At 59.8% G+C, this 26,690-nt stretch overlaps 5 protein-coding genes across 7 annotated transcripts; 3 read left to right on the top strand and 2 right to left on the bottom strand.

The window, feature by feature from the left end:
* Positions 1-7,164: 7,164 nt before the first annotated feature.
* Positions 7,165-7,917, top strand: SLC35A4 (solute carrier family 35 member A4). Its single transcript, XM_052684546.1, has 3 exons — positions 7,165-7,272; positions 7,344-7,442; positions 7,517-7,917. The coding sequence occupies exons 1-3, from the start codon at positions 7,207-7,209 to the stop codon at positions 7,712-7,714; spliced, it is 363 nt and encodes a 120-aa protein (XP_052540506.1). The 5' UTR covers positions 7,165-7,206; the 3' UTR covers positions 7,715-7,917.
* A 72-nt stretch (positions 7,918-7,989) lies between these two features.
* Positions 7,990-9,697, top strand: LOC128081370 (probable UDP-sugar transporter protein SLC35A4). Its single transcript, XM_052684524.1, has one exon. The coding sequence runs from the start codon at positions 7,991-7,993 to the stop codon at positions 8,945-8,947; it is 957 nt and encodes a 318-aa protein (XP_052540484.1). The 5' UTR covers position 7,990; the 3' UTR covers positions 8,948-9,697.
* A 5,299-nt stretch (positions 9,698-14,996) lies between these two features.
* On the bottom strand, positions 14,997-18,872 carry CD14 (CD14 molecule). The gene is made up of 2 exons (XM_052684514.1): positions 18,201-18,872; positions 14,997-17,412 (listed from the first exon to the last, which is right to left on the bottom strand). The coding sequence occupies exon 2, from the start codon at positions 17,400-17,402 to the stop codon at positions 15,966-15,968; it is 1,437 nt and encodes a 478-aa protein (XP_052540474.1). The 5' UTR covers positions 17,403-17,412; positions 18,201-18,872; the 3' UTR covers positions 14,997-15,965.
* Positions 18,873-18,974: 102 nt separating this feature from the next.
* Positions 18,975-25,345, top strand: TMCO6 (transmembrane and coiled-coil domains 6). 3 transcript variants are annotated; one of them, XM_052684508.1, is made up of 12 exons: positions 18,975-19,068; positions 19,157-19,278; positions 19,596-19,705; positions 19,781-19,964; positions 20,793-20,897; positions 21,489-21,574; positions 22,099-22,211; positions 22,690-22,820; positions 22,909-23,083; positions 23,533-23,627; positions 24,153-24,320; positions 24,801-25,345. In XM_052684508.1, exons 1-12 carry the CDS (start codon positions 18,990-18,992, stop codon positions 24,972-24,974), a joined length of 1,542 nt encoding a protein of 513 aa, XP_052540468.1. In that variant the 5' UTR covers positions 18,975-18,989; the 3' UTR covers positions 24,975-25,345. The 3 variants fall into 3 exon arrangements, with proteins under 3 accessions (XP_052540468.1, XP_052540469.1, XP_052540470.1); XM_052684509.1 differs by having other exon boundaries at positions 18,982-19,068; positions 22,099-22,215; positions 22,709-22,820; XM_052684510.1 differs by lacking the exons at positions 18,975-19,068; positions 19,157-19,278; positions 19,596-19,705 and adding an exon at positions 20,074-20,222 and having other exon boundaries at positions 19,883-19,964; positions 22,709-22,820.
* NDUFA2 (NADH:ubiquinone oxidoreductase subunit A2) lies at positions 25,269-26,652 on the bottom strand. Its single transcript, XM_052684547.1, has 3 exons — positions 26,510-26,652; positions 26,327-26,433; positions 25,269-25,456 (listed from the first exon to the last, which is right to left on the bottom strand). Exons 1-3 carry the CDS (start codon positions 26,611-26,613, stop codon positions 25,365-25,367), a joined length of 303 nt encoding a protein of 100 aa, XP_052540507.1. The 5' UTR covers positions 26,614-26,652; the 3' UTR covers positions 25,269-25,364.
* Positions 26,653-26,690: the final 38 nt, after the last annotated feature.

Genomic DNA, 26,690 nt, shown 5'->3' with positions numbered 1-26,690 from the left:
ACTCCAGCTGCAGCCCTGGCTGATTTAGGGCAAATGCTTAGACTGAAGAGAGGGCTGCGCCTGGACTCAGCCCACGGGGACATGCCTGGACCTCTCTGCAGTGAGAACACCCCCCTGAGCGTTCCCTGAGCTGCCCAGCACCCAGCAGCACCCACACCGTTTGCCCACACGACGCATGTCCCCCGCCGCCTGATGCCAAAACCCCTTTGTCAGCAGCGTGGGGAGGCCACAGAGCTGTATGCTGCTGCTCTGTGCCTCGGTTTCCCCTTTTGCTAAAAGCAGACAGGCAGTTCAGTTGGATTGTTACCTTCTGGTGCTGCAGCACCCCTGTATGGATTCCATCCCTTTGGTCCCTCCCAGCTTTCAAGACTTTAGCAAAAGGATGAGGCCACCTGAGAGCTCCCAGGTGCTCAGCCTGCACTTCCAGCCTCAGGGAGGAGCTCAGCCGCTGCAGGGCTGAGCACAGCTGCCCGCAGGCCATGGCTGGCTCCATCCTCTGGGCAGCCCCAGCTCCTGCCTCTCTCCAGCCTTCCTTCCCAGGACAAAGCCTGGCAGCTGCCACAGTCTATGCAATTACTGGGGCTGCATCTCCCATGCACAGAGCAGCACAGGGTGGGAAATGTCTCTCCAGGCCCCAGCGAGCTTACAGGGAGATGTGGCTGCACGTTGGTCCTGCTGGGATTGGAGCTGGAACCTACGGCAGGATTCAGTAAAGCCTTAATCTGCAGCCTAATCCCTGGGCACCGCATCTGCGCAAGAGACGAAAGCGACAGATGAAAGGGTGGGGACCTCCTGCAGGGGGGAACGCGCTGGTGCTGCCCTGAGGGCTCTGCCCACCCTGCGCGGGTGGGGGCAGCGGCGCTGGCCCGAATCCACCGTCCGCCCCTTGTTGTGGAGAGCGGGAGCATCTGCTGGGCTGGAAGCGTGCGGTGCCAGGGCTGAGCTCAGCAGTGGGGCGCAGCCAGCGGCAGCTGCAGGGCAGCGAAGCCAGCAGCACCACGGCCCCCAGCTGCGCGCTTCTCTCTGCAGGGATGGTGGTGCAGCAGCAGCGCGCAGCTCCCTCCTGGTCTGGGCACTGCTCCCCACCGCCGCCCTCAGCAAGGCCAGGTTGGGCTCAGCACTGGGGACAGGCGTGGGCGCAGAGGGACGGCGCGGCTTGTTCCAGCGGGTCGTGCTGACGTCTGACAGCACAGCTCACGCTGCTGCTCAAGGACAAAGGCAGGGCCAAGCAATGGCAACGGGACAGCCGTGGCTGGCCGAGCGCGGTGGGCAGGGCTGGCGCAGAGGCAGCAACAGCGAGGCTGAGCAGCGGAAGCTCCACCAGACCTGAGCTGTTAGGGCAGCCGATGGTGCCCGCTGCTGGCTGGCGCTCGCAGGGCGGTGCTGTCTGCAGCAGCCATTGTCACCACCTCGGGCAGGGGGTACAAAACACCCCGACAACCCTGCACACCACCTGGATCTGGGTACGCTTGGGTACCGGGCTGCCAACAGGAGCAGAGCTGTGTGTGAGGCGCTGTCTTAAACCTGAGCACCTGAGTGTGAGTGCTGCAGGACAGGAGCACGGCCCCAAGCCAAACATCCACAGCCAAACACTTCAAGAGGTGCCCAGCACGCGCTGCAGCCCGGCTTGGTGCTCTTTGCTGCAGCAGCACACTGCTGCTGGGGGGCTTCTGCTGCTGCTCCCTGCAGTGAGCACACTGAGCTTCCCAGCCAGCCCTGCGGTGTGACTGTAGGGTCCTGCGCACCAGGGCTCAAAGAGCTGATGACCAAATTGGCACAGGGGACACACGTGGTGTTAGAGGCCTTGAATTGCTCTGCATACAACCTCTCCTTGCTGCAGCCTGTGTTTCATGCCGGAGATGTGTGGAGCACAGCCTCATCTGCAGGACCTCATCTGCAGGTCACCCATGCAGCTCTGCCAGGCTCAGACTGGAGCATGGACACCGCTGCCCTGTGCCCCTGGCCTCGTTCCGTGGGGACCATGCTGGCCCAGAGATGCCTGGCACAGCCACCCACAGCCCAGGTCACCTTCAGTAGCAGGGCTGAGCTGGCAGCACCTCACAGGGTGGCACGATCCCGGCATGCTGCATCAGAGAGCAGCAGATCTGCTACCCTGCAAGGGCAGGCAACCCAGAAACCACCTCTGTGGCGTCTACCATCAGCCGGCGATGATGGGAGAGGCCCAGCATGGAGCAGGGAATTGATTTCATGGTCAGGATTGAGTGAGCAAGGCAGAGCCAGATGTACCCTGGCTGCACAAGGACTGGGGCCAGGGCCGACTTTGGACACAGCTGCCAAGCAAGGCCGAGGCTTCCCGCAGCTCCTCCTACCCCAGCAGGTTCTGTTGTGTCTTTAAGCCCTGCTCTTGCACGTCCTCTTTGCCATGGATGAAAAGCCGGCACTGCAGCCTGCCCTGCAACCTGCACTAATGCAGCAACTGTCGGGGACAGAGGGCTGGGAAGGGGGAGGCAAAGTGCTCCCTAATTCTTGCCTTTCTGTTTGGATACAGTGAATTTCAGATCTCTTTTCATGGAGGAATTCATATATTAAAGATCACTACACTGGAAGCCCCAGGAATGTTAAGGCTGACTCCAGCTATACGAGCCAATATTTAAAGGAGGGGATGGAGCTAAGAGTTGCTTTAGGATTAGGATGAGAAGTGTTTTTGGCTGAGAAGCCAGTTCCAGCCCACATGGCCCCACTGGGTGAGCAGCCTGCCAGCACTCTTGGAGCTGCCCTCTCCAGGTGTGCCTGGGGATTTTTTAACTCCTACCTGTTCTGCTCAGAACTCCCAGCTGATGCTGACATCTGTGACTGTGGGTTTGAGGAGAGAGAATTCCTCTCCTGTTTTACTGCTGGGTTTAGGGGTTGAGAGGCCAGCATCAGTATGACCGTCTGAAGCATGTTCCTGTAAAGGACACTTGGAGAGCTGAAAACATCATCCAGCACTCTGAGAAGCCTTGTTTCTCTGCTTGCTGCCCTGTGATGGATGGGGCATCTCGGACAGGTTGGGCTGCGCCTGCTGCATTGCTGAGCAGCAAGAAAGCTTTAAAAAAAGGCAACTGGTGTTGCTCACCAACAGAATCTGTCCTTTACTGCAAGATGGTTCCTTCAACCTGGTTGACATCTTCAAAGACTGACATTTCAAGTCCTCTCAAACATGTCTGGGTGTCAATCCCAAGCATCGTTTAAAGGCTTTGGGATCGTTGCTGCTTGCCATGGGGAAATGACCTTTTTTTCTCTTTAAGCCTCTGCACGGTTTCTCTGGCCCACAGACCGTGCAAAAATCAGTTTTGCTCAAAGTCAGAAGAAGCTGAGCTATTTAAATTCATCCAGTTTGCAGTGACAAAGATGATAAAGAACGCTTGTGTGTTCACATGCCAACATGAGCAGCATAAGGACAGACGTGGCTTAAAGGAAGAACTAACTTACTTGTGAAGCTGAGCAGCTGATGCGGATGTTGGCTTTCTCCCTCCTGCTCTTGCTGGTGGTTAGTGACTGGATCATGGAAAATGTGTTGAGGTTTCCTGTTTTTGCTTACATTCCCAGGAACAACTGTCTGCTGCATCCTGAGAGCTCGTGCCAAGCATATACCTTGGCTGTCGCGTTTCTGTCGAGTGAAAAAGACAGAATGAAGTTTGAAGCTTTAGTAGTTTCGTAGCTTCGTCCTTGGATGTAAATGGTGGCATGGATGAAACATCTAGAGAACCCCCAAGCCTGACTTCTGGTGGCAAGAGGTAGCAAGGGTTCTCAGCTTTGCTGGTGCTCTCACACACCCAACAAACTCGTTCTGACACTTTTGGAGCAGTTGGTAAGAAATCGTAGAACAGCTGAGGCCTTAAAGATCACCCACTTCTAAGCCCTGCCACGGCAGGGTTGCCACCCACCACATCAGCCTGGCCTTGAACGCCTCCAGACATGGAGCAACCTGTTCCTCTGAATAAAAAAATCCTTCCCGTTACCTAATGTAAATCTGCTGTCTTTTAGCTTAAAGCCATTCCGCCCCGTCCTATCGCTACACACCGAGCAAAAAGTCAGTCTAAGGATAGCTAAAAAGATTCATCAGGACTTGTTCTTGTTTGTATCCTTAGATCTCACAGCAATTAACCTCCCAAGAGCAAATCGGTCTGGCTGATAACTGTGCAGGCCCTGGGTTTTTACAGTCAGCTTCGCAGTGGTGCTCATGAGGCTGAAACACAGTGAGCAAATACGAGTGCAGCCACAGAGGGCTGTGCTGCAGCGGAGCAAAGCGTGCTGGTGTTCCTGCACGGAAAAGCGCCTGCAAGGCTGCTAAGTGAGGAGGTCCCACGAGGAGACCCAAGCCGGAGGTGGGCAGCAGGGACTGCGATGATGCTGTGCTGCCCTCCAGTGTTGCACGTTAGTCGCTCTCAAGTTCTCAAAGCCAACATGAAGTTCGCCCTTTCAAAGCTTGGTTCCCCAGGAAAAGCCCTTGTGCTCACACTACTTTGCTTTTTTTTTTACATCTGAAAAAGCCTGTTTGAGAAGCGGGCTTATTTGAGGTGGTAGAGAAAAGCTGCAGGTTGCCCAAGGTCACTTCTCTCAGTGCTCAGAGCTTGGCATCCCCGCCATAAGGTGAGCGTGTATAAATCAAATTTGAGAGCCGCCAGCACAACTGACCTGATGCTCCTGCATGCTGCAACTGCAACTCGCACTTGGGCTTTTAAACTGTGGCAGAGCACACACGGAGTTAACACACACATCGATCCCAACATCCCCGTTTTGCACCAAACTGCTAGCCAAGAGTCTGAAACGCATCCTTCTCTCAATTGCTCAGACTTGCACCTGCAGTGCCTATTTCCCCAGCTGTAAGTGCTGTGGTTTAAGTTCAGCTGGCACCATCAGTGCCTGTGTTGGTCTGACAGCAGCTCTCAGCAAGACTGAGATCTCAAAGAAAGGCGCATTTCTTTTCTTACAGGAGGACAGCTTCCACCTCTGTCCCAAATGCCAGCTCTCCAGCTTAGGGCTCCCAGAGAGCACAAATGGAAGGTTGAAGTGATCTCTCCATTACTTTCCAATGCCAAAACCACCATTTGGTTAGGAGCAAAGCATGGCTCTCTGAGGTGCTGCTCCATGCTGTGGATAAGAACATTTGTATTTTCTAAAGGCAGGTTGAAAAAACAGTTCTATGGCATAGGCATTTAGTGGGCTTGCTTCCTCCCCCAGGAGCATGGTGTGGTGTAGCTGCTGAACATTGGTGCTGGCACAGCGGGTCCTGCAAGAGCCTTTCTTGGGGCAGCTCTGTAAGAAAAGCTGTGCCAGGGGCTACAGCAGGGCCAGCCACACACAGAGCCAGCCTGGCCTGCAGAGCAAGCTGCTGATTGATGGCAAGGAGTTTTTTGGTGCTAAAAGAAGCAGCAAAACGTAAGAGGTGCAGCCCCCCCAGAGTGACCAGCAATGCTACAAGCCGAGCTGGCTGCCAGGCTGCCCAGCCCCAGGGGCATCACAGAAGCCAGGTGGCACCTGAGGGGCTCGCAGTGATACCACAGGGACTTGCTATAGGTCCACCTATGGGCACTGCCATCTTAAAGGGGTCAGGTCCCACTCCATCCATTCTCCCCCCTCGGTGCACCCCTATGACACCAGTCCCTTCTCATCTCCAGACCATACCCACACAGAAAACAAGCAGGTGCCAGGTTTGAAGCCTCCTCACAGCCAGCACAGCACAGGTTGAAAGACAATGTCACCTTCATGGTGCCCTAGCCTGAGTGCCAAGGGACAGCAGGATGCTGAGCCACGCACGGCCAAGTCAGGCACTGACAAATCAGCGTTTGAGTGCGTAGGGGATGAGGCACCTTGACTGCCCTTCACTGGAAAGGAAGCCTTTCTCTCCAGACCACGGCTACCTTTTAACCATGGCAAAACAGGCAGCCCTCAGGGTGATCTTGTGTCCTGCAGCGTCCCGGGCGCAGACTCGGATGTGACTGATCCGTATTGTTTATTACAGGTTCTAACATGCCTTATATGCATTCACCACTTTTCCCTTTTAACTTTCCCACCGGCTTTTACACGTTAACAAACCATTCCACAAAGACTCCTGGACATGCAGGCAGGCACTCATGCATCCACAGCCGTGGGTCGTCCCTGGACACACTCTCCCTCCAACCAGGGCCATCATTGCACAGCCATCACACAGCTCACTTCACTTCGTTTTCCCTCTTATAGAGGTGTCCCTGTTCTCAGCCTTGCTTTCTCATTTATCTTGCTCCACAGCTTCTGCTCTGAATTCCCACAATCATCCCCATACATCAAAACTGCCCTCACATCAAAACTGCTCTTGTCTGGCCATGCCCAGATCAACCAAAAGCAGCACTGAGAACTCTGCTGTGGGGGCTCATCCGAGGCTTCTTCAGGTCCCTCGCACTAAGCAACGTGAACTCACTGCACCAGGCCTCTCCCTGCATAAAGAAAACCACTTTGTAGATACTGTGAACGGACTGAAAGTTCCTCTAACTGTAAACCCTCCTGTTTTTCTGTGCAAAACTGGGCAAACCAGTACGAGGCCTGCCAGGCAGGGCAGAGCAACCACGCACTTCCCTTCTGTCTGTTCTCAGAGTCTGCAGTGCTCAGGGAACACTTCGTCCTGCCGGGCATTTGTTGTTGTTGGACAGCTGATACCTCGCCCAGCCCGCCAGCAGCTGTTTGAGGCCATCCATCACACCTCGGGCACAAAGGGGAACTGCACTTGTTTTTCCAGACAGCCCCGCAGAAGGAGCCGTAACTGGTTTTCACCGTCATTAATCCACGGACCAAACGCTGCGGGGGGAAAGCACGGCAATCGCAGGCAAGTGCATTTGTGCCCACCGGCTCGCTCTGCTCCCAGCGCCCAGCACAGGAAAAGCTGAGCAAGCGGCCCACGTGCGGCTACTGCGGCCTCAAGGACTCCACGTCCAGCAGCCCGAACCACAGCCCTGCTGACCGTCCCTACAGTCACACACTGAGCAGCACCGCTCACAGCCCCACGACCTCCGGGAAGGAGAACGTCGGCCCCGCCCCCAACGCGGCGCCCCGCCCCCAACGCGGCGCCCCGCCCCCAACGCGGCGCCCCGCCCCCAACGCGGCGCCCCGCCCCCAACGCGGCGCCCCGCCCCCAACGCGGCGCCCCGCCCCCAACGCGGCGCCCCGCCCCCAACGCGGCGCCCCGCCCCCAACGCGGCGGCGCTCAGAGCCGGGCCGCCCCGCCTCAAAATGGCGGCGCGCAGGGCGGAGCTCCCGCCGGGAGGGCGGGGCGGCGGCAGAATGGCGGACGATAAGGTGAGTAGGGCGGCGAGGCGCGCTCCGCGGGCTTGGCTTGCGGCTTCGCCTGCAGCTGTGCGTCCCCGCAGGACTCGCTGCCCAAGCTGAAGGACCTGGCTCTGCTGAAGGGGCAGCTGGAGAGCCTGCAGCGGCGCGTGGAGGACGAGGTGCACGCCGGCGTGGGGCAGGTGAGGACGGCCGGGCCCGGCTTCGCCCCGCTCGGCTCCGCCGGCCCCGCGCCCTGACGCGCTGTGCCCCGCAGGGCGGCTCGCTGCTGGCCTCCCCGTTCCTGAAGGGCTTCCTGGCCGGGTACCTGGTGGCCAAGCTGCGTTTCTCGGCGGTGCTGGGCTTCGCCGTGGGGACGTGCACCGGCATCTACGCCGCGCAGAACTACGCCGTGCCCGACGTGGAGAAGACGTTGCGGGACTACCTCAGCTCGCTGCGGAAAGGAGGGGAGTAGCGGGGCCGCCCGGCTCCCGGGGCGCTCGCAGACTGACCCTGCCCGGTGTTCGGTTCTCCCCCCGTGCGGTGCGTCCCGGGGAGGCAGATCTGCCGCTCTGTCGGCAGGAGCGAAGCTGCTCCTTTCCGCCGCACGGGGAGCGTGGCAGGTAGCGTCCTCTTGTAGTCGGGCTCATTAAACTCGTGGCGTTTGGTCTCTTCTGAGTATCCCGAGGTGGGAGTCTGTACGGCCTCCCCCCTCCGTGCCGGCCCTCGCCCTTCGTGCTGCAGCCCGGGGATGGCTGTGTTTGGGAAAGCCGCCGGCGCCCCGCTCAGCCCTTCTCAGCGCGGGCTGTGGGGGCTGATGCTGCTCTCCTCTGTGGCCATATACGGCTCCCACGCTCCGCTCCTCGCCCTGTGCAAGGTGGACGGCGCGATCCCCTTCAGCTCCTCGGCCGTGGTGGTTCTCATCGAGCTGACAAAGCTGCTGCTCTCCCTGCTCTTCCTGCTCACCTGGGACCGGCGGCTGCTCGGGGCTGCGGTGTCCTGGCACCACGTCGCTCCCTTCGCCCTTTCAGCCCTGCTCTACGCTGCGAACAACAACCTCGTGGTTCACATGCAGCTCTTCATGGATCCCAGCACCTACCAGATCCTGAGCAACTTGAAGATCGTCAGCACCGCGCTCCTCTACAGCCTCTTCCTGCGCCAGAGGCTCCGTGTGCGCCAGTGGCTGGCGCTCTGCCTGCTGATGGCTGCCGGGGTGAGCTACAGCTGTGGGGGTTTGCGGGACCCACGGGGCTCTGGCAGCCCCTCTGCCATGCAGCTGCACATCACGCTGGTGGGCTTGTTGCTGATCTCGGTGTACTGCCTGATATCAGGCTTGTCTGCTGTCTACACAGAAGCTATCCTGAAAACCCAAGCTCTGCCCCTCAACCTTCAGAACCTCTTCCTTTATTTCTTTGGGGTCCTGGTCAATTTGGTCGGCCACTTCTGGAGCAGCACAGAGAAAGGTTTCCTGGAGGGTTTTTCATCCTGGGTGCTGGTGATTGTGGTCAGCCAGGCCTTGAACGGCTTGATTATGTCCGTGGTCATGAAGCACAGCAGTAACATCACCAGGCTCTTTGTGATCTCTTGCTCCATCCTGGTCAATGCTTTGCTGTCTGTTGCCCTCTTCAACCTGCAGCTCACCCTTCTCTTCTTCACTGCAGTCTCGTGCATTGGCCTCGCTGTTCATTTGTACTATGGGGTGACGTAGCTGCGGCCTCCCTGCCCTGCGTGCACCAGGGCAGCCCTTAGCTGTCACTCAGGGGTGTTCCTTGTCTGTGCTGGGCCTGGTGTGGGGCACAGTGATGCCTCCCTGCCTTTTTGTTCACAGGAGGAGGCAGGGTGGCCCAGCATGAGTTTCTGCTGCCCTAAAGCAAATGCCCTTTGGGAGGGCTTTGCTCAGCATACCCCTGCTCAGGAAGAGGAGAGATTGCCCTGCCGGCCCCATGCTTCTTTATCCCACACCTTTATCCGGTAGGCCCAGGCTTTAGAGTGAATCCTGAGCCCCTTCTCGTATGGTACGCCACACTTCTGCTGTTTTCCACATCTTCTGCACACTGAAGCACACATCTGTCCCCTGTGCCAGTAAAAGCTGCTGCAGGGTTAGCCCTGGTTTGCTGCTCGTGAGCATGCGGCCAGCCCTGCTGCCAGAGCAGTGTGCTGCTGCCAGGAGAGCCCTGCACCGCACCTGGGGGTTTCTCCCACCCTTCCTCTGCAGTATTCCACCCCAATCCTCAGCGCAGCCCCTGCCTGGAGGTCTGGTATCCTTGGGCCCTATTTGCCTGTCCTGGGCACTGCATTGCTGTCTACCTTTGTGGACAGGGATTATAAAGGGAGTCTTATGTGCTCTCCGAAGAGGAAACAGCACCTGAATTTGTACAAGTGTGAGTGGCTAGTGAATTCCTGGTGGGCAGAAGTCACTGCTGGCTCCGGTACGGTTATTAAAGCTGTGGTTTAATGATGTGCATGTGTTTGTTCTCCCTGCAGGAAGATGACAGTTTCACTTGGCAGAGCCCTGTACTGCCCTGTTCAGTAACACATCTGAGCCTGACACTCTTGGTGTGGGGGCACTTGCTTTATTGCACTCGGCAGCATCCCTGGGGCCACGAGCCCTTCCATGGCACCAGCTGTAGCCTCGTGCCTGTGTCAGCCTGGTGCCACAGAGAGCCATACCTGTGCTGCTCAGAAGGCAATGTAGATTGGACTGGAGATGTTGTGCTGGCAGCAGCAGGAGGAACCAGCACCCGCTCTGTCCTTGCTGTCAGGGTGGCTGTTCCCACTGCTCAGGGACCCTGTCTCAGGGTGTCTGCGTGGTGGCATCAGCTGAGCTGTGTCTTCTGGCCTCCCGCAGCTGCTGGTTGTGCATGGAGAGCTCCACAGCGTCCCGCAGCACCTCCTGCAGCAGTGCCTGGTACCGCTGCTTCAGTGCTTCTGCTCGCTCCTCTCCCCGGTGCTGCTGGTCCTGGAGCACCTGCAGTGACACGCAGGGGCCCTGGCACCAACCTGGCCTCTGTGTGCAGAGCCGTGCCAGCAGCTGTGGTTTGGTCCTCACCTGCTGCAGGTGCTGCCTCCAGGCCTGCATCTCCTGCCCACGGCCCTGCAGAAGGGCATCCAGGTGCTGCTTGGCTGCCTCTCGCTCCCTGTGTGCTGCCTCCAGGCTCAGATGCAGAATAGCCACCTCCTGTTGCAAGCGAGCTGCATCCTGCTGCAGGGACAGGGATAAGGACAGGGCGGCACTGAGATATCTGTGGGAACCTGGGGCCCCTCAGGTCTGCCTCTTCTACCCTGTCCTGTCAGGCTCTCCTCCCATGCTCACCTCCTGGTCTCGTACTGCCCTGTCCTGCAGCTCCTGCTGGAGGAGCTGAGTCTGCAGCTGCTGCCTCTGGGCCTCTGCCAGGGAGTCTTCAACTTCCTCAGACTGGCGTGGCTCTTGCTGGTTTCCTGCCTGACAGAGGCAGGTCCATGGGTGCCCGGCAAGGGGCTGGGTGCAGGGGGACCTGGGCTGCTTCTGGACACAGACCTGGTGGGATCTCACTCACTGTGTGTCCCCTGGTCAGTGCCTGTGGCCCCTCCGTCAAACCCTGCCCTGAGCTCCTTGGGGCTTGGCTGGTCCCTGCCCTGCAGCTCTCGCTGGGCTCTGATGTTTGTGGATGTGAAGGATGCGATGTAAGCAATGCCTCCTACCCACCTCAGCCCCCCAAGCGTGGGGCATGCCCATCCCCTGCTCCTGACCTCTCACTGGCTCCAAACTGACACCGTATGGGGGCATCTGGGTCCCAGGCTGTTGTGTTGGTGCTGCATTCCCTGCAGAGATCGGGTCCTGTGGGAGACGGGGACACAACGGGAGGCAGCAGGCCTTGGTGCCGCTGCTGTGCCCAGGTGGTCCCTAGGGGAGGTGGGCGCGTCTGATCTGCACCCACCTCGGCACTGGGCTGCTGCACCTGGTTTGTCCCAAACACCCTGGTCAGCGCCTGTTTTTTCTCCCACTTTTGGCTTTTCAGCACCTGGAAAAAGCGACTGGGCGTGCCAGGGAGCTCCAGGTGTGAACATATCCCACCCAAACCGCCTCGGTGCAGACATGGGCCTGGGACACCTCATCCAGCCAGGGGTTGGCGTTGCCCCGCTAGCGACCAGGCCATGGAGCGTCCATAAGTGTCCCCCACCTGCAGCTCCCGCAGAGCTCTCTGCAGCTGCGCCAGCACTCTGCGCTGCTCGGGGCGGCCCGCTGCCTCCTGCAGCTCTGTGTGCAGCAGCTCTGTCCGCAGCCCTCGGATCTTCTCCCTCCGCGCTGCCACCTCCCGCGCAGGGTCCCAGTGTGTGGGTGACACCGATTTGTTCGCCCCCTTCACCTGCTCAGCCAGCGCCAGGGCTGCCCGGATCTGCTCTCTGGGGGTGTCTGCGGGAGCAGTGAGCCCTGGGTGCCTGGGCAGCGGCCGCGCCGTGTCCCTGGGCTGCCGGCGGGGACCTCGTGCTCCCAGCACTACCTGGCAGCGTCACACACAGCAGCAGGAAGGTGAGGCTGTTCCCCTCCAGCAGCCGCTCCACGATCCAGGGCAGGGCGCCCGTGCCTGGTGCTTGGAGCATGGGATGGGGAACCCTGCTGAGAGACACCCACAGGAGGGATGGGTGCGCGGAGCTGGGCGTGCGATGGCAGGAGCGGGCTGAGCTGCAGCTCCCACACGTACAGCTCGGGACAGGCTCCTGGGGATGCCAGAATGCGCAGAGCTGAGCGCCGATGCCTGCCGCCCTCCAGCTGCTGCTCCACAGTGAGGGTGAAGAGGCTGCAGGCCCTGGGGAGAAGCTGGGATGAGCAGCAGTGCATGGTGCCAGGACCTGGGACGCCTGCCTGGGGCCTCAGCCGAGCCCACCCACCCCTGTGTGGCTGAGGGTCCAGCAGCTGGAGCAGCCCCTAGCCCCCACGTGTAGATGCTGATGGCAGTTTGGGCATTGGACACAGCGACCTCCATCGCCTCCTCCACCATTCTAGAAGCAGAGAGATGAGAATGAACACTGAGAACCATGTCATTCCACCTCTGCTTGCCCTGGCTCCTCGACCAGGCCCATCCCCACGATAGGTGTTGGGGTGCCGGCCCCTGGGGTCCAGCTACCTACAGGCCCAGGGGTGTGATGTCCATCACGTGCAGGGTTCTGCCATCGGGACGGAGCAGGTCCCAGGCTTCACCCTCAGCGCAGACCTGGAATGGGACAGTGCTATATGGAGGCCAGAAGGAGAGGGCTGCTGGTAACCTGCACCCACTGGGGCCCCAGGCTGCTTGTGTCCATGCATGGGCTGGGAAGGGAGTGCATCAGGGTTGCTTCCAGCACCAGGCCAGGCAAAACCAAAGCCCTGAGAACTGCAAGGGCCGTGCAGGGCTCGTGCACAGGCTTCCCACTTCTGGAGAGCCCAGGGGTGAGAAAACTGAGTTGCAAAGGCCGCATCATTTGGAACTGGCAGCAGAATGGGGAACCTTGCCCAGAGCATCCTGTCCTGACCAGCCCTGCTGCCATCGTACCTGGACCAGGCTGACTGTGTGCAGGCGTTGTGCGTTGCTCCCTGACACTTCCAGCTCTTGAAAGACGATGTTGATCACCTGAGGACAAGCTGGGTTCTCAGCAGGCGTGGCTGTGTCCCACACCTGTACCAGCAGGCTGGGACCCTGGAGCCCAGCAAGGTGACTTCTCTGCAGCCATTCCCCATGCCCTCACCTGCCAGATGATGTCCTGCAGTGGCAGCTGGCTCCCAGGGCCATTTGGGTCCCACAGCATCAGGGACACACTGTAGCCAAGGGGCAGCAGAGCCAGCTGGGGTCTTGCCAATTCCAAGACCTTCTCCTGGTAGAAGAGATGTATGTAGCTGAGGAGGAAAGGTATGGAACAACCAGAACAGTGCAGATGGCCCAACATGGGGGTCACTGGCATGGAGCAGATGGCACAGCAAAGGTGAGATGGCATGGGACAGGATGGATGGCAGAGACAGCATGGCACAGCACACGGCCACAACCCAACACCAAGAGGAAACAGGGAGGGATGAGAAACAGCAGCAGAGACATTTGAAGGACAAGCTCCAGGACCTGAGCACAGCCAAGGAGCCGGCAGTGGTCACCAGCACTGCTCAGACAGGAGCCTGATGGCAGCCATGTGTCCCTGGCTCATCTGGCTGGGCACAGGGCTGCAGAAGGACGTGGGGCCCGTGGTACCTGTCCTGCATCCAAGTGAAAGATGTCATCGACAGTCAGGCAGCTCTCCTGGCATGATGGAGCGAAGGTAAAGATATTCAGCTTCCCCCAGTATGACCAGTGCAGGACAAAGGAAGGACTGGGCACACTGGGCTGCAAAGTTAGTGTGGCACAGAGGAAGGGTGAGACTCCCATCCTTCCCTGCTCTCATATGAGGCCCAGGAACTTTTGTCCCCTCAGTGTCCCCACCCCTGCCGCTCTCACCTGGATCTCCTTCTCTGCAAGAAGCAGCTGCAGGGGGTCTCCACTGCCAGCTGCCCAGCTCTGCCCTGAAAACATCGAGCATGGAGAGGGGCCACCCCACCTGCCCCAGTTTTACCCCCAGCAGCCAGGGGCCCAGGTTCGAGGGGCCATTTTCCCCGAGCCCTCTCACAGTGACCACAGTGCCCAAAGCCACCATGTGGGTGAAGGGGAGGAAGCGCTGGCCCCACCGCCGCAACAACCCCCAGCCCACCTGCTGCCTGCTGCAGTCCCACGGCTGCTCGTACGCACACCTCCTGCTCAGCTGGCGGGGACACACGCATGGCAGCAGGGACACGATCCGGCTCCTGCCCCGAGCACCACCGGCAGCCAGGTCAGCCACCCCAAAACCAGGGGACAGTCCCCCCAAGGCGTCTGCAATGTGCCCCGCTCACCTCCTCACCGTCCATGGCTCAGCACCCAGTGCAGGGCAGGGATGGGGATCATGTTCCTGTGCATTATTGATGGTGATCGGGTACAGCCGTGTGCACACAGCCGGGCATGGGATGAGGCACCTCGGATGTTATCTGGAGACGAGAAGCAGCCACAGCCCACAGGTTCATGTCTCCTGGAGACCAACTGTACCCAGAGCACCCAGACAGAGCTGGGGAGCTCTGTTCAGTGCCAATACAGGCTGAGGGGGCAGGAGAGGGGTCCCACACTCTGCCCTTGGCACTAAGGTGGGAGCAGGCACACATGCCTCTATCTGCCACCACTCCCTGTAGGACCAGGTGACACAGCTGCTCCTGTCCCTGAGCCAACCCCAAAGTCCGGAGTGATGGGATGTGAGCCATTGGGTGTAGATGGGGAAACAGCCCTGTGAGTTTACTAAGAGTAGAGAGGTGCTGATAAGGGTCAGTGAATTCCAGTACATGGGGACTTCCCTTCCTGCTCTGCTGGGCGGAGGTGCTGCTCCCAGTTCCCAGAACAAACCCCAAGGTGCAAACACAGACCCAGTACACACCCAGTGTACTGGACCAGTTAAAGGTCAGACAGGGGATCAGGCCCAGTCAGCATGGGCTTATGAATGGTAGAACCTGTTTGACAAACCTGACTTTGTTCTGTGACAAGGTGCCCCGCTTAGTGGATGAAGATGAGGCTGTCGATGCGGTCTACCTGGAGTTCAGTAAAGCCTTTGACACTGTCCCCCACAGCATCCTCGTGGGGAAGCTGGCTGCCCATGGTCTGGATGGGCGCACGCTGTGCTGGGTAAAACACTGGCTGGATGGCCAGGCCCAAGGAGTTGTGGTCAGTGGAGTTAAATCCAATTGGCAACCAGTCATGAGCGGTGTGCCCCAGGGCTCGGTACTGGGGCTGCTTCTGTTTAACATCTTTATTAACCATCTTGATTAGGGGATTGCGTGCACCCTCACTAAGTTCATGGACGACACCAAGTTTGGAGGGAGTGTGATCTGCCTGAGGGGATAAAGGCACTACAGAGTGGCCTGGATAGACTGGGTCGAGGTAAACAGTATCAGTTTCAATAGGGCCAAGTGTCGGGTCCTGCATTTTGGTCACAACAACCCCAGGCAACCTTACAGGCTTGGGGAGGAGTGGCTGAAAAGCTGCCTGATGGAAAAGGACCTTGGTGTGCAGATGGACAGTGAGCCAGCAGTGTGCCCAGGTGGCCAAGAAGGCCAGTGGCATCCTGGGCTTGGATCAGGAATGGAGTGGCGAGCAGGACCAGGGCAGTCATCCTGCCCTGCACTCGGCACTGGTGAGGCCTCACCTCCAGTGCTGCGTTCAGCTTTGGGCACCTCAGTACAGAAAGGACATGGAGGTGCTGGAGCAGGTCCAAAGTAGGGCAACAAGGCTGGGGAAGGGATTGGAGAATATGGCCTGTGAGAGAGACTGAAAGAACTGGGGCCGTTTGGTCTGGGGAAGAGGAGGATGAGAGGAGACCTTATTGCTCCCTTGCAATATCTGAAAGGTGATTGCAGCAGAGCGGGGTTGGTCTCTTCTCGCTGGTGGCAGGTGACAGGACGAGGGGAAATGGCCTCAAGTTGTGCCAGGGGAGGTTTAGCTTGGATATCAGGACAAACTTATTTATGGAAAGGCTTGTTAAGCACTGGAATAGGCTCCCTGGGGAGGTGATTGAGTCACCATCTCTGAATGCGTTCAACAATCATCTGTGTGTGGTGCTCAGGGACATGACCTAACGGAGTGCTGTAAGCGTTCGGGCAGCACGGTGAGGTTGCGGTTGGACTTGATCTCAAGGGGTCTTTTCCAACCTTAATGCTTCTAAGAGGATTTTCAAAGCTGGTGTTGGAAAGCCACCACCGCTGCAGGACGGCGCTGGGTGCAGTCCCGCTCCACAGCATCCTCCTGTCTCCCCCGGCCACACAACCACCTGGGCCGTGCCCTCCGCGCCCACAGCAGCCCGCCAGCCACGGCCACGCAGAGCAGCGCCAGGCCCGTGCAGACAGGAGCCAGCACGACGGCGGGGCTGCAGCGCAGCAGGGAGGCGGGCACGTCCCGCAGCAGCACGCCCCGGTAGCGGGCAGGCGCGTGGCACACGTAGCCCTGCGGCCAGCCCTGCCCCAGGCACCCCGCGGCCGCCAGCGCCTGCACGGCCCCGGCCCCACGGCAGGTGCAGTTGAAGGGGTTCCCGGCCGCGGCCACATCTCGCAGGCGCTCCAGCAGCTGCACCTCGTCCCGCGGCAGCTCCGCGATCAGGTTGTCGTCCAGGTGCAGGGTGTGCAGCGCGGGGCAGCCCCGGATGGACGGCACGGCCGGCAGAGCGTTGCGGCTGAGGAGGAGCGCCTGCAGGGAGCGCAGGGAGATGTCCGCAGCGTGGAGGCGGTTGGAGCTCAGGTCCAGCACCTCCAGAGCGGGGGGCAGCGGTGTGAGCACTTCGTCCAAGCCGGCGTTGGACAGGTTAAGGACGCGGAGGGTCGCCGGCCACTGGCAGGAGGACGAAGGCGCGCCGGCGCTGAGCGCGTTGTGGCTGAGATCCAGGTGCCGCAGCTCGCCCAGCAGCCGCACGCCGCCACACACAGCGTGGTACGACGTCAGGCGGTTGTGCCGCAGGCTCAGCACCTGCAGCTGCGTGAAGGCCCCCCGGCAGAAGGCGGGCGCCAGGCCGTCGTCCCCCAGGCTGTTATGCGCCAGGTCCAGCGAGCGCAGGGCCCGCAGCGCCCGGCCCACGGCGCAGGGCAGCACGGCCAGGTGTGAGGCGGTGACCGACAGCTCCTGCAGGGCTCCCAGCCAGCGGCTGAGCGGGGACAGGTCCTGCTCGCGGCCCTCCAGCCCGGCGGCCGTCACGTTGTGGAAGCGCAGTGACAGGATAGGCAAGGCCCGGCCCGCCATGTCCGCCCAGCTGCTCCTCCCCACGAAGCTGCAGCTCTCGAACGCCATCTCCTGCACCCGAGTGTAGGAGAAGAACCGCAGGACGCGGGCCAGGAGGATCTCGGGAACCAGAAGGTCCGAAAAAACGATCTTCCTGATTTCCAGGCTGCCAAGCATGTCAATGGTGGAGTCGTCCAGGTCCTTGATGGGGAAGTCAGCGTATTTCTCCAGGTCTCCCCCCTGGAACTCCACGGTGGAGGCGGCGAGGCACTGGATGACGCTCCCGGCGCTCTGCTCGGTCAGCCTGTAGCACAGGCAGTACTCCTGCGTGCGGTTGAAGACGCACCGGCCCTCGGCCTGCTGCAGCCCCAGCACCAGGAGCAGCAGAGCAGCCTCACGCATGGCGAGCAGCCTGGGAAGGAGATGGCGGTGAGCGGGCGGCCATGGTACCGCGGCCAGTGGGTCCTGCAGAGCAGCCCTGACGGAGCCCACGCTGCCCTCACCTCCCCTCCTGCAGCCGGTGGGTGCAATCAGCGGCATAACGCCCTGCCTGCTCCACCTGTGCCACCGCTGCTGCGTGGCACTGCTCTGAGCCCAAAAGGAGATCTCAGCAGGAGCACGGCTGGAGATGGGGCACGCTGCCGCTGGCTGCTGCCCACAACCAGCAGGGAAACATCACGGATTTGGAGAAGTGAGAGGTGCTGAGCGATGCACAGCAGAGCCAGAGCTGCTGGTTTGAGCAAAGGACGGGGCAGCCACAGCTCTGTTTGTTTCCGTGCAATCTGGGGCAGGAAATTGCAAAAGAGGGCCTCATATTTTCCTTCTGATCCAGGGATCTTATTCATTACCAGCCCCAAGGGGAGAGCAGAAAATCATTTCTGAGGATGTCCGTACACCCCCGCCGGCACCACGTACCGTTCTGCTGCCCGAATAACTGCAGGCTCTTAGCGGGGGCAGAAATCAAAAGTACTCCGGAGCTCCCAAGTACGCCCTGACTCAGCTCCGCCGAAGGGTGGTGTGAAGGAGCCGGGGGGGCTCCGCTCCAGCTCTCCGCCCGCCCCAGCGCAGCCCCAGCCCTTACCGCGAGCCTCACAAATCCCAGGGGTCGGAGCTCACCCCGCGCCCACCGTGCGGGGGTCTTCGCGTCCGGCCGCGCCCACCTCTGCCCCCCGACCGCAGGTGAGCCGCGCTGTGTCTCACCGGGCAGCTCCGGCACGGCTTTCCGCGCCCCGCCGTGCTTCCTCCAGCTGCTGCCAAGATCCGACAGCGGTGCCAAAAGCTCCACGCCCGCTGCTCCCCTGCCTCCAGCTCAGCGCAGCGGCACCACAGGTGCCTCCCAACCCCGCCGGCACTTTTTAGCCTCCGTCCTGCCCCGCTTTGTTTTAGCGGCACCTCCCGCCCGCTCGACGCAGCAGGCTGACAGCACCGCCCGTGCTGCGAGGCTCTCCGTCCCGACCGCTTCCTGACTGGGACGGGGCCGCTGTGCCATGGGAAGCAGCGGGCGAGCACTTCTGCTTCGCGTGCCTCCGCCGAGGGCTGCCCCGACGTGCGCACCTCGGGGCCCCCCGTGTGCGTGCCGCACCCCACGCGGGACGGGAACGGCGGCCGCACCGAGAGAAAGCTCGCCGAGCTTCATCTCCCCGCAGCTCCACCGGAGCCCCTCGCTGCTTTCACTTCTATCCCGCGATGCCCCTTCCCCGCTCACAGCAAAGCGCTGAGGGCGGTGAGGCGCAGAGAGGCGGCGGCGCCGCGTCCGTGCAGGCAGCCAAGGTCTGGCTGGACGGGCTGCGAGCACGGATGGGTGCGGGTGTCGCTGTGCTCTGCAGGGGCTGGGACTGCACGGCCTTCGGGGGTCCCTTCCAACACAAACAGTTCTGTGACTCCATGACAACTCCTCCCAGACGCCGCCAGCAGCGCCCGGCGGTGCGGGGTGGGAAGCGCCGGATCCGGTCACGCGGCGCCGCGCCCCGCCCCGCTCCTCCCGCGGCCATGTGGGGGCGGCGGCGCGGGGCCGGGCCCGGGGGCGGCGCGGAGGAGCTGCGGGCGCGGCGGCGGGAGCGGGAAGCAGGTGGGGAACGGGGCCGCGGGGGTGGGGGGGGTGCGGCGGTCGCCCCGGCTCGGAGCTGCGGGGTCAGACCGCGCCGCTCTGCACGCAGCGCTCCGCAAGGCCCGGCGGGAGCAGCAGCTGGTCAGCAAGCGGCTCCTGCGGGAGGACGAGGCGGAGCGCGGGCGGGATGGCGCGGAGCGGGCCGTGCTGGACCCGGTCCTGCAGGGCGAGGTGAGTGCGGGGTGGTCGTAAGGGCGGTAGGACGAGGGGCGGTGGCCTCGCGTTGTGGCAGGGTCGGGTCGGGTGTTAGGAACCGTCAGTTCTGTGCACGGGCGGTGATGCGGCGGCTCAGCCGCACGGGGCGGTGCGCCGGGTACGGGACGCGGGCGGTGCGCGCGGTGCGGCTGGATTCGCTGATTTCGGTGGCCTTGTCCAACCTTCGTGCTTCTGGCAGCCGGTGGGGTTCTTTGCGGGCACCCGGGCTGCCCCACGGCCGTCGTTGCCTCCGGGGGTGAATCTTAACCCTGGTGCCGCACCGATGTGGGCAGGTCTCCGAGCTGCTCAGAGGCGTGCAGAGGGGCTCTGAGGATCGGAGAGGGTGGCTGAGACGCCTCCGCCGGGCCCTGCAGAGCAAAGAGACGCAGCAGGAGTTTGTCAGGTGAGCGCAGCCCGGCCCTGCGGGGCCGCCCGTCCCCTCGCACGCAGGCGGCAGCAGCTGGGGATGTGCCCGCAGGCTGGACGGAGCGGTGCGGACGCTGGTCGGGCTGTTCACCTGCAGCCTGCCCGATGTGCAGCTGGAGGCTGCCCGCTGCCTGCACGAGCTGTCCCACTCCAGCGATGCTGCCGTGGCTGAGGCGTGCGTCCCCGTCACCTCCTACCTCCTCACCTACCTCTCGGGACACAGCGTCGAGCTCATGGTAAGGTCCAGGCTCGCATTGCCCTCTCTGGCTCCCAGTAAGCCTCTGGGAGGACTTGTTTTGGCCAGCTGGAGCCTGCTGTGGCTCATATGGAGATGTTGGTTAAAAGGGACTCTCTGGAAGTCTCTGTTCCAACCTTCTCCGTGGAGCAGGACTGTCCGCAGTGCTGGCCCAGCTGTGGCTTTGCCTGGCCCAGTCTTGGAACACCTGAGTGTGGAGACCCAAAAACTTTGTTTCCATCATGTTTATGCCTTCCAGGTAGCTGCAGGCTGATGGTAAATGCTCCCAAGCTGCCCCTAGGCCAGACAAATCCAGCCCAGCACTCCTGGCCTGCCCTGTAACCCTTTGTCCTGCCTCAGCCTCGCTGGCATCACCACTGGTGATCACCTGGGCTGGTGTGGGGCAGTGCTTAGGTATAACCCTGTCAGCACCAAGCTCAGGGGAACAAAAGCACTCAGCAGCTTTGCCTCATTTGCAGTCAGTTCCTTTGTGTAGCCCTGTGAGCCCCCTGCAGCTGCAGGCTGTTTGTGGAAGTGGGGGGCTGTGGGTCTCTGACTACCAACAGCAGGCATGTGGCCAGGCCCCTGATGCTCTCTGGGCCTGGCAGTGCCCACAGAAGCTGTGGCTGGAGGTGGACAGTGAAGCAGCACTGGGAGATCCCTGCAGAGACCACGGCACTGGAGGGGAAGGCTGAGCTCTGCTGGGAATGGGGGTAGCTGGGAGAGGCCAGCAAAACCCCTCCATGTTTGCCCCCCTGGAGCCAGTCCTGCTCAGGTGGAGGGTGGCCAGGCTTGCATGGACGGGATGACCTGCTCTCGGGTGTTTCAGGAGCTGTGCTTGTACACACTGGGCAACCTGGTCGTGGAGAGCGAAGTTGTGAGGAAGAAGCTTCTGCCTCAGGGCATTATTCCAGTGCTGGCATCCTGCATCCAGGTGCGTGAAGTAGCTCTTCCCATGCCCTTCCCCATAGAGACTTTTTCTTAGGCCTTTCAGACACTGTCTGAATTACCAGCCCTCCTTGCAGATAAGTAGAGACCCTTCTGCACAGGGCTGTGCTCTTGTGTGTGGAGGTCTCTCCTGGGCTCCCTGCACTGCTCTTTGGGGGCTCAGGTTACCACCTGGTGCCCCTTTCCAGATGAACATCTTGTGTCCATCATCGCCACGGCCTTCAGTTATTCTCTAATGCTGTAGGCTTCTTCCCTCGGTGTAGTTTGGGCCCGGCAGGTTTAGGCCAGTGCAGTGAGCAGGGCTGCCACCTGCAGATCTCAGCGTGCAGAGCAGCGCTGCTGCCGTGTTTGGCTCCTGAATCCCTACAACTGCAGCCCCTGTGAATGTGGGGGGGACACAACAGCTCAGCTTAGGTGCAGCCTGTTCACGTGAGGCCTGAGCTGGTGTTACGACTCCCGGTCTGCTCCTGTGGAAGGCTGTGTCACGAGAAAGCGTTGCCCTTTCGGTGGCATGAAGCTGGTGCCTTGGGCTTCCTGGCTCTGCTGTGGGTGTCACCTGTGTTCTGTTTGGTCGCAGTCCCCGCACGAGGCTGTGCTGGAAGGTCTGGGTTACGTCTTGTCACAACTCCTCCAAGCCAAGGAAGCCCCCGCAGAGATCATTCCGTGAGTCTGAGCTTCGTACCCTGCACCAGCATTTGCCCCGGGGCCCTGTGTGGTATTTGCGTGCCAGGGACGATGATGCATTTCCCATCCCAGTGATGTTAATAATTCAGAGCAGTCTCTGAGCTATGAAGGCTGTTTTGCAGATCAGGGTGCCAGGCGTGACTCTTTTCCCCCAGCTTAATCTGAGTGGATAGCTCTGGTATTTCACTAAAGGACACTGTTGAACGGGGTAGGCCAGCAGGGAAATTCTGGCTGTATTTCTCTGGAAAAGATCAGCTCTGACAGCCCCCAGTGCCAAAAATGTGACTGCAGCCAAGGTGTTTGAGTGCCCCCAGGCCCTGCCACTGACAGAGGAGCCTTGCATCGTGCCTTGGTGATGCTGAGATTGCAGCCCTTGTTCAAGAGCCTCTTCCAGGAGTGTTTTTGGAGCTGCCCAGATGTTATGGCTGATCTGTCCCCATCAGTTATCTGTCCTGCTGGTGCTCCGGCCGGTGCCTCCATTAACTCTGCTGTTCTCATTCCAGGTTGGTTCTGGACTCTGTTCTCCCCCAGCACATGCTTCGACTGATTTGCTCTGGCCTCAAGTTTGGGACAGGAGCCGCAGTAGAGTTTGCATGGTGCCTCCACTACATTGTTTGTAGGTAAATGCTTTTTTATCTTCATGTTGAGTTCCCTGGGGACAGCTAAGCACAGAAGAACAAAGGCTGTGCTGGCTGAAGCACAAGCCTGCGTGGAGCTCATGGTTGTGGATTGGGATCCTGGATTGCCTCCCCTCACTCCTTTCCCTTTGGAAAGCATTTTCTCTCCCGTCCTGGGCATTCCCAACATCCTATCTCTTAGCACACATGCTGTTTGCAGGATTTATGATTTCATGTACAGGGTGGTAACAGATTATAAACTCAGGGCTGTTCCTAGCGCTCTGAAAACCCCTTGATTGTCTCCCCACATGTGGGTTTGTGTCCTTCTCTCCCCAAGAAAAGCTCCTCGAGCTGCCATGGTTGGCTCAGCACCATCCATCCAGCCTGACTACTGCCAGCCGTCTCTGCCCCAGTGAAGGGAAAGGACAGCGTGGGTAGTTGGAGAAGGAGCAGGGCTGTTGTTTCTCACCTATGTAGATGATGTTTTCCTTCGCAGCCATACAGCCAACGTGGAGCTGATGTCGCTGGGGGCCGTGCCTGCTCTTACCTCGCTCTTGTGTGACATCGCTTCTGAAATCTCCCCGAGCGATTCTGAGGGCCTGGAGCTGGTAAGACACAGGCGGGATGCTGGCCTTTCTTCTCGTTGCTTCGGGGATGTGGGCTGACTGACAGGCAGTGTCTGTCACGCCGCCAAAGCTCATCTGCCCGGTCCTGCGGTGCCTCGGCAATCTGCTCGCGGAGGAGACGGGTCGTGAAGCCCAGCCCCAGGACGAGCGCCTGCTTGTGGCCCTGTTCATCATCATGCATTGCTACCTGCAGCAGCACCCGTTCCTCATACCGGAGAGTCTCTGGCTTCTGAACAACCTCACAGGTGAGTGTTTCAGTGAGGCTGTAAGCAGAGCTTGAGCTGCTGCTGCCAGGATCTGCCCTGACTGACTGCAGGCATGGAGGTCGTTGCATGGTGACACCGCCAGGCCGAGGGACCGCCAGGTGCTGTCTCACATCACACGGACGGAGTGCTTTGGGGATGGAAAAGTGCTCCTTTCTAAGGTGTAACAGCCCGTAAGGTGTAATACTACCGAATTAGCCAGGCTCTTCCCCTCATGCACATTTCCCCCTTGTGTGAGTTCCTAGGATAGGTTTTGAGTTCGGTAAGATGCAGTGAGAATCTGTCTGCTGGCGCTTGGTGTGTCTCAGCTGGTCTGTCCTGTGCTGTGAGCGTGCCTTGCACTTGCCAAGAGCAGTCAGCACATGCCGAGTCTGTCCCTCCCGCATCGAGGCCTTGATTTTATTAATGCATCTATTCTGTGCCCATTGTAGCGGATGAGCCCTTCTTCTGCTCTGCTCTGCTCTCTATGGACTTGCTCCCAGCCCTGCTGCAGCTCCTGCCGCATTCCCAGACAGTGAGCATGTTGGTAAGGCCTTGCTTTGTGCCCCACATCTATGGGAAGCTCTGAACTTTCACAAATGAGTCGTGTGTGCATAGTGCTCAGGTTGAAGTTGGCTTGGGACAGTGTTAACAACTTGGCACAAAGTCTGATGTGCTGGTAATGCCACGTCTGTGTCCTCCAAAGTCAATTCTGCCTCGTCAGTTTTGTCCTGGCAGAGGGATCCCCTGCCTGGTCCTAATCCTGAGGATCCAGGACAGATGCTGACTTGGGGCCCCGCCTGCCAGCACCTGGGGAGGGCCACCGTCTTTTGGAAGACTGTAAAGCTGAAGGGAAGGGTCTGAAGGGAAGCTCTCCTAAGGGGTGGAGTGGTAGTGACTGTTCCAGAGGGATCGTGCTGAGAGAAAGCAGGACATGCAGATAAGCAGTGCCTCAGGGGGTGGGAAAAGATTTTGAAGAGCATTTAAAAGCCACCTGGGAGAACTTGTGGGGAAGAGACAAGGAGTTCTTTGCAGAGCACTCCTTGTTCACTCTCATGGCTTCTCCATGCAGGTCCTGACCGTTCTGTGCAACATAGCAGAGAAGGGCCCAGCCTACTGCCAGCAGCTGCACCAGCAGGCTGCCCTTCCCCTGCTGCTGCACGTTCTCGTGGTACCCGACCCCGAGGTGGTGGGGCAGTGCTTGGAGCTGCTGCACCTCCTCTTCCTGCACTGGCCGCAGGTAGGCCTGGGGCTCATGCCCCACAACGCAGCACAGGATCTTAGGGCAGTGGGTGGGCATTAAGATTTAAACAGAAGAATTTTCAGTTGTTCCTTCTCTCTCCCCACACTCCTGAGACCCAAATACGCATCTGAAGTGGGACCCGCTTTTGTCAGCTGGAAGCCCTTCTCTTGTCTCTGGAGGGGCTCCTTTTTGTTGATGATTTTTCTGTGGAGGTTACCTGCCCCCTTTATAAGTCAGTGCTATTAAGTGGGAGGGCACTGTTTTCCTTCAGTTGCCCTTACTTCAAGCTTTGTGCACTCAGACCAGTGATCAGAATGGATGGATTTACCTGGCTCTGGACCCATGTGTCTGGCAAATCCCTTCAATTGTGACCCCTGTGAACAAGGGGAATCCAGGCCCAGCACTGACTGGGTGGGTTGCAGGCATCTCAGCCTGGAGCAGCAGCCAGCCTGCTCTTACTTCTCCCTCCTCACATAGGTTGCTGCTGACTTTGTCAAACAAGGAGGGCACCAGACCCTCGAGCAGCACCAGAGCACCCCAGAACTCCAGGAGCGGGTGCGAGTGCTGCTGGAAATGGCCCTGCAGCCCCTGGGTGCCCCTGCATTTAGTTCTTCATCCGCTGCATTGTCCACCTTCTCCCAGATGACATAACCTGCTCTCCTGCTCTGAGGAAGAATAGACTGTTCACTCTGTGCCCTGCTCTCCCACACCACTGCCTGAGGGCTGTCAGACTATCTGTGAACAGCAGTGCTGGCTGTATAGAAATGCTGGTCCTGATGTCCTTGTCATGGTGTAAGCACTGCCAGGATGCCCTGTGCCTCCCTGCTACGTGGGGCAGAGGCAGAGCTGAGCTGCAACCAGTACAGAAAGGCTCCTGTTGTTGCAGAGGGGATGAACAAATGCTGCTGGATTTACTGCTGCAGTTTTAAACCCAACACGTGATGCTCAGGAGAAGCACATACATTTATGTGATTAAGTTAAGGATACACATTTTACATTAAAAATCACAAGTAAAGCATTCAGTACGTTTGCTGGCTGTCTTCACACCTTGCCTTTCACAATGTTCTCCAAGGCCTTGGCTACTTCATCCACACTGAGGTTATGCAGCGACACGCTTTTCTCCTTGCCAAACTCTGCAGAAAAGAGGGAGGGTTAGGCCTTTTTTCTGCTGGAAGAGTGAACCAAGGCCCTGCCTGGGGTTTCCCAGGGCCAACATCACATCTCAGGTCAGCATCACCACCCCCCAACACTCCCCAGATGCCCTCCTGTGCCCTAGTTAGTTTTTCCACCTTCCTCGATCCCACTGCTCAGCCATTCCTTTGGAGAAACCAAAGTACCCTACCACATTTGCTCACCTCTTTAAACTTGTGGCACTGCAGCTGAGCAGAGGCCACTATGATGTCCCAAAAGTAATCAGCCTGGTTGCTTTTGGCTCACGTAAAGATCCTCACAAACCCCTCAGTAAAACTGCTGAAAAACTCACTGCTCCTATGGTAGCCCCTATTGAGGGCTGTATCTTCCTGCAAATCACAAAGAAGAGACCTGCAGGTGCTCGTATGAGGGGTCTCCTGTTTAAAAGGTTAATACACCTGGGGGGAACCTCATCACAGCCTTCCAGTACTTAAAGGGAACTTATAAACAAGATGGAGACCGACTTTTTCACACTTTCTGAGAGCAACAGGACAAGGGGGAACGGCTTTAAAAGAGGGGAGATCGAGGTCACATGCGTGAAAGAAATCCCTTTCCCAGAGGGCTGTGAGTGCCCCGTTCCCGGAGCTGCCCCGTGCCAAGCTGGGCCGGGCAGCCTGAGCTGGGGGTCGGGGCCGGGAAGTTCATTTATCTGATGCCGGTGGCTTCGGGACAAAAGCAAAGCCCTTACAGAACAGCCTTCCCACTCCCTTCGTGGCGCTGGCTGAGCACGCAGAGCACAAACGCAGCTCGCAGCAGCACGGCGCTTCTCGCCGCCCAAGCCCCGAGCTCTCGCCGCAGAGCGCTCTACTCACCGTACCGCGCCCACAGCCGGGGCTGCACGCCGGAACACTCGCGGATGAGGATGGGGAAGTCGGGGTTCGCCTGCTTCAGCGTCACGTAGTGCTGCTCGATGAACTCCCTGACAAGGTCGGGCGGGCCGTCAGAGCCGCGTACCGCAGCCCCCTGCCCTCCCCCGCAGCCGGCCCCGGGCTCACCTGGCGCCGCGGCTGCCGGCCGAGCGCTGGCACAGATGGACGCGAAGCTCCCGCAGGCTGCGGCCCAAACCGCCCCCGATGCCCCTCACGACCGCCGCCGCCATCTTGCGCGCCGCTCTCTCGCTGCCGGGGCCGGGGGGCGTGGCACCGGCTCTCGGCCAATCGGCGCGCCCGCTCAGCC

This window comes from Tympanuchus pallidicinctus, unplaced genomic scaffold (genome assembly GCF_026119805.1).
Source record: "Tympanuchus pallidicinctus isolate F22 unplaced genomic scaffold, pur_lepc_1.0 scaffold21, whole genome shotgun sequence".
In the NCBI taxonomy this organism is placed as follows: domain Eukaryota; kingdom Metazoa; phylum Chordata; class Aves; order Galliformes; family Phasianidae; genus Tympanuchus; species Tympanuchus pallidicinctus.
Note: the sequence above shows the minus strand (reverse complement) of the source record. Positions and strands in the feature narration are given on the sequence as shown.

Bases quoted from the DNA above. Each gene is read 5' to 3' on its own strand.
- SLC35A4 (XM_052684546.1), top strand. From the start codon at position 7,207: ATGGCGGCGCGCAGGGCGGAGCTCCCGCCGGGAGGGCGGGGCGGCGGC. The intron at 7,273-7,343 runs GTGAGTAGGGCG...GCGTCCCCGCAG, and splicing joins GCAGAATGGCGGACGATAAG to GACTCGCTGCCCAAGCTGAA. The intron at 7,443-7,516 runs GTGAGGACGGCC...TGTGCCCCGCAG, and splicing joins TGCACGCCGGCGTGGGGCAG to GGCGGCTCGCTGCTGGCCTC.
- LOC128081370 (XM_052684524.1), top strand. From the start codon at position 7,991: ATGGCTGTGTTTGGGAAAGCCGCCGGCGCCCCGCTCAGCCCTTCTCAG.
- CD14 (XM_052684514.1), bottom strand. From the start codon at position 17,402: ATGCGTGAGGCTGCTCTGCTGCTCCTGGTGCTGGGGCTGCAGCAGGCC.
- TMCO6 (XM_052684508.1), top strand. From the start codon at position 18,990: ATGTGGGGGCGGCGGCGCGGGGCCGGGCCCGGGGGCGGCGCGGAGGAG. The intron at 22,821-22,908 runs GTAAGACACAGG...ACGCCGCCAAAG, and splicing joins ATTCTGAGGGCCTGGAGCTG to CTCATCTGCCCGGTCCTGCG. The intron at 23,084-23,532 runs GTGAGTGTTTCA...TGCCCATTGTAG, and splicing joins GCTTCTGAACAACCTCACAG to CGGATGAGCCCTTCTTCTGC.
- NDUFA2 (XM_052684547.1), bottom strand. From the start codon at position 26,613: ATGGCGGCGGCGGTCGTGAGGGGCATCGGGGGCGGTTTGGGCCGCAGC. The intron at 26,434-26,509 runs GTGAGCCCGGGG...CGACCTTGTCAG, and splicing joins GCCGGCAGCCGCGGCGCCAG to GGAGTTCATCGAGCAGCACT. The intron at 25,457-26,326 runs GTGAGTAGAGCG...TCTTTTCTGCAG, and splicing joins CCGGCTGTGGGCGCGGTACG to AGTTTGGCAAGGAGAAAAGC.